General features: G+C 32.6%; 1 protein-coding gene across 1 annotated transcript in view; it reads left to right on the top strand.

Annotated features, from left to right (window-relative positions):
• The window catches only part of LOC114334767 (calbindin-32), a 702,339-nt gene extending 697,636 nt beyond the window's left edge, over window positions 1-4,703 (top strand). The window contains exon 10 of the mRNA XM_050644936.1: window positions 4,644-4,703. Within this exon, the coding sequence (XP_050500893.1) occupies window positions 4,644-4,703 (60 nt within the window). The remainder of the gene's footprint in view (window positions 1-4,643) is intronic.
• Window positions 4,704-12,646: the final 7,943 nt, after the last annotated feature.

Here is a 12,646-nt window from a genome sequence, read left to right as displayed (position 1 = left end):
AAGCGTTTCTGACTAATGACAGTACGAGACAGACAATGTAACTTGAAGTTTTGTGAATTGGAATGTAGTTAGGTACACTAGCCACTAGTTTTAAAAATTATTTGTAGTAAAATTCAATAATAACAACAAAAATCGTGTGCTGGGATTACAAGTATTTCATATTAAGCTAACAAGAATAATATAAAGAGTAAAAATAAAGTTATTTAAAACCAATTGTCAGCGGGGTTCAAATAAGTGTATTATTAAAATATGTACATATTTAATACGTCTGTAAAGTCTGTAAATTGTCAACAGGTTTCATATGTTTTTAAATTTATACTTATTTTACTTATTCATTTTTTATATTTACGTATTTATTGTAATTACACCAACTTCATTTTAATTTTCAAATTTTTTGTTACAGAATTTAAATTATTTTAAAAGTTTAATCCAGTGTACACGCCCGATATAAAGGGGGTGGCTTTACTATCAAATGAAAAAGTTTATGAAATTTCGTAATTATATGTTGATAAAGGAAAATTGGAAAAGTTCATGGAATTTACGTGAAAAATCGATAGTATTTTAACAATAGTCTACGTTTGCATGTCAGGTTTATTTATTTATGGGAATATGTTCGTTTTCATGAAACACACAAAATTATAAACAATACGTTTGTAGTTGTTTTGTTGAAAAGTTTTGTTTACCTTTTTGTTCACATTTTCTGTATATAAACATCACTGTTTGTTATTGCTATTGTTTGTAAGAGTGATATCTAATGCGAGTTTTGTTTACGCACTCCGACAAAATAATTTTCAGCAACTATTTTGAAGGGGGACGTATCATAGAAATTCAAGAGATTGGAATGATTTTTCGTAAAATCAATAAGAAGATTGGTAGCAATTCATCCAATGCAATACGATGTCGGAATTCTGTGGAATACGGATAATATATTTGTAGAGTACTGAAAATATGACCCGTATGCGCGCCAATGGTGAATATAAAATTCTTAGTTGTATGTCAAAAAATTCGTAATAACTAACTACGTCTTAAAACTCATTAAATTTCATTTGCATATCTCAATTGGTTTTAGAGCAATAAATAAATCGGCAGTTTGTAACATACGTTTATAAAACAAACTGCCATTATTTTCTCATGCATAATTGCCCCTTTTAAATTTTGCCGAGCTTATTTAAAACAGCTTGCATTGATGAAAATCATGGCTAGCTGTTAAATTACCTAACTTTTTTATGGTCCAACATAACCGAATAAATAAAAAACAGAAGGTTGAGAAAGCATGAGGCTATAAATAATTGGGTCTTAATTTCAGTGTTTTATAAATTCTATAATATTCCACAAAGTAATGCGAACTTTTAGAAAAAAAAACACAGTTTAATTTGTAAACCCGGTATTCAATGAAAATTTACCTGTTTAGCAAAAAATTTAATCGGACAACAGGTTTAGGAAATTCCAGATATCAAAAATGACCCATCTTCAAGGTGAGCGGCTGATTTTGCTTGTGTATCAATAACATAACTAAGCAAATTGATATTATGTTATGTGATTTCCACATTGCATCTCTCATTTTAAAAATTAATTGCTCAGTCATTTGACAACCGATATTAAAAATTTTTATATCGCTGGGTAGTTAAATGACTGTTTTTTCATGTTTTTGGGTAAATGACCATTTTTTGTATCGCTTTTAAATAAAATATGGCAGATTTTTGAAAAAAAAACGTTGTTGACTTTTTCTTTAAAACACCCACTATATTTTTCTGTAACTTGAAGAAATGGTCTTTTACCTATCCAACGATATAACATTTTTTAAAGTCGGTTGTCAAATGAGTAAGCAATTAATTTTAAAATGAGAGATGCAATGTGAAAATCACATAATAATATCAATTTGCTTAGTTATGTTATTTAGGTATGTGATATCCACGTTGCACCTCTCACTTTAAAAATTAATTACTCAGTTATTTGACAACCGATTTTGAAAAACTTTATATCGCTGGATAGGTAAATGACCTTTCTTTCAAGTTTCAAAAAATATACTGGGTGTTCCATTAAAAAAAAGTCAACAACGTTTTTTTCAAAAATCCGCCATTTTTGTTTTCGTATTTGAAAGCGATATAAAAAATTCAATCCATTCAGACAAAACTTTTACTAAAATAAAACATTTCAGCGAAAACCGCATATTTCTATCTTGAGCCGTTTAGAATTTCTAGGCAGTTAAAATGGGGGTAAATACAGTCCCTGGCCATATTATTATGACCACCTATGAATTTTTACAAAAACCAACTATTAGGTCACTAACGAAATTGATTTGATTAAAGAACTAATATATCGTTGAAACCACATTGACAAATTGAAGTAAAAAAACATTAACTGCTTTCAAAATATACCAAGACAGGTACTATCGGTAATCAAAGTTAGAGGGGGCTCAGCAAAATATTAAAAAAATAAAAATATGTGATATTTTCAAATGGTTTATTGCTGTTTATTATTAAATTTATTATATTTAATAATAAACACCAATAAAACATTGACAAATATCACATATGTTTATTTTTTCAAAATTTTGCTGAGCCCTTTCTAACTTTGATTACCGCTATTACCGGTCTTGGCATAATTTGAATGCAGTTAAATTTTTTTGCTTTAATTTGTCATTGTGGTTTCAACGATATATTAGTTATTTAATCAAAAAAATTTCGTTAGTGTTCTTTTCATCGGATTTTTCGCGTTTTAAAGATCTCAAATATTTTCCATCTAATATAGAGCCAAAATTACTTGTTCTAACGAAAATTCATTTTTAGAAGAAAAACAATTGTTAACATCTGTTTTATTAAAAAATAATTATCCTTTATCGTTTATAAATAAGGAATTGACAAGATTAGATCGAATGGAACAGAACAACTTAGAACGGGATCCTACAACATTCACAAGAAATAATACGAGGAAAATAACAATACCATATATAAAAGGACTATCCGAGAAACTTAAAACGCTAGGAAATAAATTCAAAATTTCAACAACATTCAAAACAACAAACACATTGAGATCTATTCTATCTAAAACTAAACCTAACAATGAACAAAAAAGAACAAAGAATTGCATTTATAGAATACCTTGTGAATGCGAACAATTTTATTTAGGTGAAACATCAAGACCATTAAACGTTAGAATAAGTGAACATCAGTCTTATATTAAAAACAGAGAATTTGATAGATCTCAGATATGTCAACACGCATGGGATAATGAACATAGAGGTCAGTGGAGAGATTCAAGTATATTCCTGAAAGAATCAGATAGTAAAAAGAGAAAAATCAAAGAAGCGGCTCTAATTATGCTAAATGAAACCAATTGTGTCGCAAATTCCTCGGTAGAATGCAGTAGGATGTGGTTACCCATACTGAAAGAGGAAGTCAATAGAAAGAAAATACCACGATTAGTAAGTCAATAACATATCGAGTTAATACAAGTTTTATATTTTAGTATTACTTATTGTATATCTATGTAATATTAATATTATTTATAATTTAAACATATTAAAGTCAGAATTTGGTATTAGTTTTTTGAAGGTAGATTAAATGTAAGACCAAATACTTACGATGTCGGGATAGTATCACGAGGTTTTTTTCCTGGTTTTCCCTCGTGATTTACTATGGAATCTCTAACGCGAGAATTTTACTGTCATCGTTGCATTTGGTTGTCTTTTTAAAGACAGATCACATGCTATGATTTTTTTGCGACGGATATTCTTGAGTTGGGATTGATTTCATGTAATCGAATGAACTATCTTTTAGTAAAGTCGTCCCAGGAACGCAACTCATAAATATTGGCGATATCATTTTAAAGTCTTCTACTTTAAAATGTATAATATACGTCTGAATTGCCAATATAAATGAGTCAGATTAAATAAAGTATTAGAAGAATTTTTTTACTTAGCAACAACATGTTTGTTTTATTTTAATAGTATTTTGTATTTTGACAACGAAACCCGATTTGGGCTTCGAAACGTTAATAAATTCATTTTTTAGTAAAATTGTGGCTTATTTCCCATAAAAAATACGTAATTTTAAAAATGCCACAAGGAAATAGCTTCAGAACAACATTTTCCATCTGATTAAGGTCAGAAGTTGAAAAAAATATAAAAAAAAATATAAATATGTATATTTTCAAATTATTTATTGCTGTTTATTATTAAATATATTATAGGTAATGCATAACATTTACATTGCATAACAAAATTAAATTTAAAAATCATATTTAAAACAAAACGTAGGTACCTAGTTGAATAGTTGATTTTTGTAAAAATTCATAGGTGGTCATAATAATATGGCCAGGGACTGTATAAGTAGACACCCGGTATAATATAGACACACTAAGACATCAAACATTTGAATAATCAAATTACATTTGCTAGCTTAAAACATGGAAACATGGTGTCTTGAATAATGAATACTGTTTACAACTCTTTTTTTTGTCTCAACCCCAGTCTAAAATTATATGTATATTTGTTTATTTATTACCACAGATAGGATATATTTTGCCTTTAAATATAGGGGTCTTGGGACCCATTATTTTTTCTATTTCACGATATATCTAGATCTACGCCTCTGGGGCAAATTATAACGGTGAATACGATATTTATGTCTTTCGATTTTCAGTTACAAGTTTTCGACTTCAATAAAGACGGCAGACTACAGTTATCGGAGATGGCAAAGTAAGTATAAATATTTTTATGTACTAGAATTAGGAGTAACACCAGATTCGGATTAACCCATGATCAAACAGAATTTTTGTATTTTTGTTAAATAATTTTTTTGGCGTATAAATCGGTATTAATTTTTAATTAATTTGATAATGAAGGAAGTGATATCAGTCTTTCAACTATTTGATAATGTTTAGCCACCTGATGCCCCTATTTTTAGGTATACAGCAGTTCGACATAATTTTTTAATAATTACGTTTACTCTTCTCTCAATATTTTTTGATAGTCTAGGAAAACGTCTATTTATTTTACATTAAATATACATATATATACGCCGGTATTAGAGGCGTCAACGCCCTTCATGTAGGGATCTGTGGAGGAGTATCACTGAGCCGCAAGCGCTTATCTAAATGATATCCAAAATTTCTTAAATTTTTACAGAGAGGACACGCTAGGTACAACCTTCTGTTTCAAATGGCGAAGAATACAGAGGTATCAACCTCTGTATTTAATAATATGTCGCCTTTTAATAAACGAATTACAGAACATCGTTTTTGAAAGTTTGGGGGTTTGAACGTGTTTCTCCCATTTTTAAATGTTCTAATTGACTCAGTTTTTCTTCAAGTTACATAATATAATATGTTAAAGACATTGCTTTGATCTATTTTGGAGTCAATGAAATAGGGAAAATTACCAAAATCCCCTGAAAATAAGTTTTTCGGATTCTTGAAGGTGGAAAACCTTACGGAACAACCTGAACAAAATTAGAAAAATATAGTGTGTGATAAAATACACAAGATTAAAAGAAAAGAGACCTGAAGCCATCTCCACGAAAAAGTTATACGTTTTTTCCAAAAAAATAGTTATGTACAAATGTACACCCAACCTACGGGTTTATAAAAAATAGACATGTTTGGTAAAACCTTATCTATGCGTGTGAATTTTTTTTAAATATAAAAATTGGCTGCATTCCACCAAAAAAATAGGGGGGGGAGGGGGTGGTGGATTAAAATTACGTTTATTCTTAATTTTTAATCACATAGAACTTAAAGAAACGAAAAAAAAATGATGCCCCACTGTCTTTGCCGCTAAAAAGTGACAGTACCTACAGTGTTCATACGTTTTCTTTTAGGTTCTACTATTTAGGTAAGTTATAGGCTCTTCTGGTACCTAAAATGATTAGCAAGTTTAACCTCTACCGGCTCTTAGTCTATAGTATAGTAAAATATCAAGATCACATCAAGATTTTAAAATTTTGTTGCTGGTGATTCTGTCAGCGTATTTACACCAATTAGCATTTTCAGGTTTCGTTTGTGGGACTGGTTGTGGGTAGTCGGAGGTAGTATTGTCAGAAAATATAAAAAATGGTATCTATACATTTTTATTTTATAAAAAATTTTATTGGGTAAGGGTCGCTCCTATAAATTTTGTGTGGTGAACATTTCTTCGATTAGTTTGCTTTTGGTCGAGATCCACATTGGGTTGTGGATATTGAAATATCCTACTATTAATATTCTGAGCACGGGTATTAATCAAGAGATGAGAATTTTGCTAAAACGAGGAGTGCCTTTCGGGTAACATAAATAGAGTATATATTATATATTAATATATTTGGAAGCTTCGAGTGACACGGCTAGCTACAACTTCCATATTTTTGTTTTAAAACCAATTATTTTTGTGTTTCAAGGGTATTATTAACATTTCTCGTATTTGTTCTTATTAAATATGGAAAATTCATTAAAAGTATGTCACTATTTTGTTCATTGATCACAGTTTCTTGATGCTTGTTCGCACTCTGTTCATCACTGTTTCTTGAGGATAAAAAGAGAAAGGTGAAACATTGATGACTGAAAGCTTTAGTATATAGTAATGGGTAAAGATCCTTTAATGGGTACTTTGGGGTCCTTTAATGTACAAAACTTACATTCTCAAAAAAAAAATATTATAGCCATATAAGCAGAATGGCAGAAGGAAGACTTGTAAAGATAGCACGAGATAGATCACCAAACGGCCGAAGGAGTATAGGAAGGCCAAGGAAGAGATGGACTGGCAACCTGGATATCTGATGAAAGCAATCTGATTCTCGAAGCGTGAATATGTACCGTCATTCAAAGCGCTAGAGGACTTCCTCTCGTAAAACTATCTAATTAACTAGTAATTATCTTATCAGCATCAAAAAATTGTTAAAGTGGAAAGTAACAAATACTAAGTGATTAGTAAAACAAAATAAAGAAATATGTTCCCTTCGGGGAACTTATTAGGATTTGATAATAATGACCAACCAATTTATCAACAAATGAATACTATACAGGATGTCCCAACAATAAATAACCAAAACCAGTCAAATCAAACAGCAGTAAAACCGCAAGTACCATTTTTGTATTTTAATCAAACACCATCTAACCAGGTAACAAATCAAATGTCATGCCTAAACCAATTACCTATTCCAACCCAAATAGCTATACCAAACCAAGTACAATTTCCTAATCAATCAACTGCACAAAATATTCAAAATACTCAAAACCCTATTCAGTCACAACACACAACATTATCCACAAACCCTCAATGCTCACTCTCATCATCACAAAACACCAAGAACTACACAGATAGCGGTAGTGACATAGAACTTAACGAGACAGAATACCAAAATAAACATCCCTGGTAAGAAGTTGCCAATAAGAGAAAAAGGATGAAAAGGCAAACAACTTCAGAAATGTCCAACCAAATCCAAACAAAAAAAACATTTTTGATTCCCTCTCAAAACAAAATCTAGATGAACAAACAGACAATTTATCAAATACACAAAACACAAATATCACCAAAAAAGATCCCTCACCGCCACCAATCTATATTTATGGAGTTACTGATTATAGCGCTATGATAGCAAACCTTTCAACTGCAACTGCGGCAGAAACCTATTGCACCAAAACCATTTCAAACAATACAGTAAAAATTAACCCTACAAACTCAGAAACCTACAGGACACTCATACAGCACCTTAGAAAAGAAAACATTGTTTTCCATCATCATCACAAAACATCACACTTACCAACCGAAACAAGAGAGGGCCTATAGAGTTGTCATAAGAGGATTACACCATTCAATACCCACAGGAGATATCTTGCACGAACTAAATAATAAGGGTTTTAAAGCTCGCAACATAATTAATGTTAGACATAGAGTTACCAAAGAACCATTGCGCTTATTCTTTGTCGATATAGAGCCAAATGAAAACAACAAAAATATATTTAGCCTACAAGTCCTACGAAATTGCATAATAACAGTAGAACCACCTAGAATAAAAAATACAATAGTACAATGCACAAGGTGTCAAAAATACGGCCTCTCAAAAAGTTACTGCCTGAGGCCATTCGCCTGTGTTAAATGCGGTGGATCACATGACACAAAAACCTGCAAAAAAGCACGCGACACACCAACAACATGTGCCTTATGTAATGGCAATCATCCAGCAAACTATAAAAATTGTGCTATATATAAAGACCTAGTAAATTCTAAAAACAAAAATATAACAAGCAGCGTTCCTATACCTAGAGTTGCAAGCCTAAATAATAATAATACTAATGCTCACCACATACACCAATCACATGTAACATATGCTCAAGTTGCAGCAACTAATACTTCTTCAAAAGACAACAACAATAATTCAGACCTTTCAAATAAACTTACAGAATTCCTCAACGAATTTAAAAATATGTTTGCACAATTGATAAACCAAAACAGCATGACACTAAGCATCTTACAACAGTGATAAATAGAACGTCGTAATGGCTAACTCACTTAGAATATCAGAGTGGAACGCAAATGGTCTAACAAACCATGTATAAGAAATTATACTATTTCTAAAATTAAACAAAATAGACATCCTACTTATATCCGAGAGCCACACAACTGAGAGGTCTTTTATAAAAATTCCACACTACTCTGTCTATTACGCAAACCAACGAGATGGAACAGCCCATGCTGGTTCAGTTGTAATAATTCGTACAGCTATAAAACACTACGAACTTGCTCCATATCTCACCAACAAAATTCAGAGTACTATCATAAAAGTACATGCGCTCACCTTTCCATTAACAATAGCTTCTATCTACAGCCCACCACGCCACAGCATCAATCTGGAGGAATACAGAGAGTTTTTTTAACAACTTGGCTCACATTTCCTAGTGGCAAGGGACTGGAATGCAAAACATACAACCTGGGGAGCAAGACTGATATCTCCAAAAGGCAGAAATCTATTAAAGATCATACAAGGTAATAACCTGAAATACCTAACAACTGTTACCCCCACATACTGGTCCACTGATAACAACAAAATTCCTGATCTGTTAGACTTTGCTATAACTAAGGGAATACCTAAAATACACAGCGACATCACCCCCAGTTTTGATCTACATTCGGACCACAGTCCCATCTTGATTACTTTAAGTACCAATATAATTTGGAAAACTCTTGCACCAAGGCTATGTTTCAGTAAAACGAATTGGGTTCAATTCAAAGAAGAAATCAATAAAAAAATATCTCTTGACATTCGACTCAAGCACAAAAACGATATTGAAGAAGCTGTAAAATATTTAACGGAACAAATACAACAGGCCGCTTGGAAAGCTACTCCTGTAAAGAAAAAAACCATCGATGAAAGATATACTATACCCCTCCGCATTAGAACACTAGTAGAAGAGAGAATAAGAGCCCGTCGCAAATGGCAAAGAACAAGAAACGCGATAGATAAAACAAATCTAAACAGGCTTACACACAGACTTCATTCCGCTATCCAAACAGCCAAAAACGAATCCTTTGAAGGATATGTCACAAACCTTTCTCTTGACGACAACTCTCTTTGGAAAGCCACAAAGAAATTCAAAAAGCCGGTAGTAATGAAATCACCAATTAGGAAAAATGATGGAGTCTGGGCTCGATCAGATATAGAAAAGTCCAACAGATTTGCAGAACATCTATCAACCGTGTTCTCCACCCCACAGACCAACGATATTAACGACGAGAAAATTAGAGACTTCTCCAATGCACCCTGTCAGCTATCATTACCGCTAAAATACTTCTCACCAAACGAAGTCCGTAACGAAATCAACCTGCTTAACCCTCATAAAGCTCCAGGATTTGACCTTATAACTGGCGAAATCTTAAAAAAACTCCCAAGAAAAGTTGTTGTCTTAATAACAATTATTTTTAATAGCCTCCTGAGACTATGCTATTTTCCAGTGCAATGGAACTATGCACAAATTATAATGATACCTAAACCTGGTAAACATCTAACTGAAGCCAGTTCGTACAGACCAATACGTCTCCTTGTGACTTTATCAAAAGTCTTCGAAAGGTTAATCCTTAACAGAATAGAAACAATAATACTTATATAAAACCTTATCCCAGATCATCAGTTTGGTTTTCGCTCAAATCACTCAACTATACAACAGTGCCATAGATTAGTCAACAAAATAAAAGAGAGCCTAGAAGGGAAACAAATCTGTCTATCAGCATTCTTCGATATAAAGCAAGCATTTGATAGAGTGTCAGAGTGTGGCACGAGGGTATTCTCTTTAAAATGAAAACTCAGCTAACTGACCAAATCTACCTCCTCCTTAAATCATACTTGTCGGACAGATACTTCCAAGTTAAATACGAAGGTACTCTATCCAACTACCACCAAATAAAATCCGGAGTAACTCAAGGCAGTCTACTTGGCCCATTCCTTTACCAAATCTTCACTGCTGATATTCCTATTAGCGAAAATGCACTAATGGCAACATTTGCGGATGACACTGGTATACTAGCATCAGACATCAACGAAATATTAGCATTTAACAAATTGCAAAATCATCTCAGTGAACTAGAAGAGTGGCTTAAATGCTGGAAAATAAACGTTAACACAAACAAGTCTTGTCAAGTAAATTTCACAAATCGAAGAATTAGATGTCCACAACTACACCTAAATAATTCACCGGTAACAATAAAAACAGAAGTAAAGTAGCTGGTCCTTCATCTAGACGAAAAACTTACTTGGAAATCACATATTGCAGCCTAACGACGACACCTTAACCTAAAAGTTAAAAATATGAGCTGGCTAATCAACAGAAGATGCAACTTTCATTAGAAAACCAACTGACCATCTATAAAACAATACTCAAACCAGTGTGGACATGCGGAATCGAGCTGTGGGGCTGTAGCAAATTATCCAACATCAAAATACTACAGACATTTCAGTCAAAAACTATTCGTATGTTAGCTAAAGCCCCATGGTATGTGTCAAACCAAACCCTTCATGCAGACCTCAACATCCCCTTGATCAATGATGTGATTGCTGTCCACTCCAGAAGATACATGAATCGCAGCGCAGACCATCCAAACCATCTCATAGACGAATTATTTAACCCCCCACTGGTTGACAGACGTCTGAAAAGACTTTGGCCAGAAGACCTAGCCGCTAGGTAAATTCCAGAGAGTCGTCAATGGACGACACCTGCCACAAGCCAAGAACATTCATCATATTTACTTATGACTGTATTGAAGTAGATTGTAAATTAGCAATAAATAAATAAATAAAAAAAATATCTGATGAAGAGGCATCCGAAGATGGAACAGGCGCGAGCCTATTAAGAGAGCAGGAAAAGAAGGAAAAGAAAACTCTACATGGTCTCTTGTAATACAGTGAATATTTTTAATTGAATGTTGCTCTTGAGATGGCGCACTCGAGATAACAAGGTCGGTAATTTCATCCTCATATTTGAGAATTCTGAGCTGTTTTGTTAGTTTTGTGCACATTTCGATTTTAGTTGGCAACCAAATGTGAATGAACTAATTTTTAGATTACAATTCTATCAATTCTAGAGTGTGTAAAGTACATTTATTTGTCACACGGATAGTAATTTTTGCTCAAAGAAGGTTTTCAAATAATAAATGTGCAAATACCCGCCAAAGAATACACAATGTTCTGAGTGCAATGTATGATAATCACAGAGGTACGTTTTTTCTGTCACTTCCAACTGTAATGCAAGAGAGAATTCGATAATCTGTGACGCACTGAAAAAAGGGTTTGTGACAATCTATAGAAACATAATGTTGTGTGTTTGCTATCGGATTTCTTGACTGTGGACTTAATCCATTAGCCGAACTAAAATTACTCTTACGAGATATCTCTTATATTCTCATTTTATTTTTGAATATGAATGACCTATTTGATAATAATGATTTACAAATATAAGTACTTACCAATTTTAAGGATAACTTTTTTCCAGTCTTTTTTTTGCTTCTTTTTATTTATTATTATTTTTTTTATTTTTTTTTTTTTTTTTATTGAGAAATTCGCATCAACCCGAAGGTTATTAGCGAGGAGCAGATTTACAATATTAAATATTATATATTTACAAAATTAATAGCTTTTAAATAGTTCAACATATTTGTGAACGAACAATTTGCACCAAGTGCTTTCTCTAAGTTTGTTGGAATACCGTAAATTCTTCTTGCTGTGGAGAAAACTGGACAGTCTACAATTATATGTTTTACCGAGAGTTTAACGTTACACTGATCACATTTCGGTTCAGGTTCTTTTGTTATTAAGAACTTGTGTGTGGCACTGGTATGACCTAACCTAAGGCGGGTTATTGTCACTTGATCCCTTCTTTTGGTGGGGAAACATGTCCATGGTTTAATGTTTGGTTTAATATTCCAAAGGTTGGACACTGAAAATTGCCACCGGTTTTGCCACTCACTTAGGATACGCGATTTAATAACACTTGAAACATCACTAGTTGTCACATATTGCACGATAGTAGAGTCAGCTGAGTTGACGGCTTCACGCGCACACTTATCTGCTTCTTCATTGCCTCTTATACCAATATGTGACGGGATCCAGATGAAGATTACCTCCTTATTACGATTTTGTATCTCGATCAGATTTTGTTTTATTTTTCCCAGAATGTAATTCTC

The sequence above is a fragment of the Diabrotica virgifera genome, chromosome 2 (genome assembly GCF_917563875.1).
Source record: "Diabrotica virgifera virgifera chromosome 2, PGI_DIABVI_V3a".
Taxonomy (NCBI): domain Eukaryota; kingdom Metazoa; phylum Arthropoda; class Insecta; order Coleoptera; family Chrysomelidae; genus Diabrotica; species Diabrotica virgifera.
This window is presented reverse-complemented; position numbering and strand designations above follow the sequence as displayed.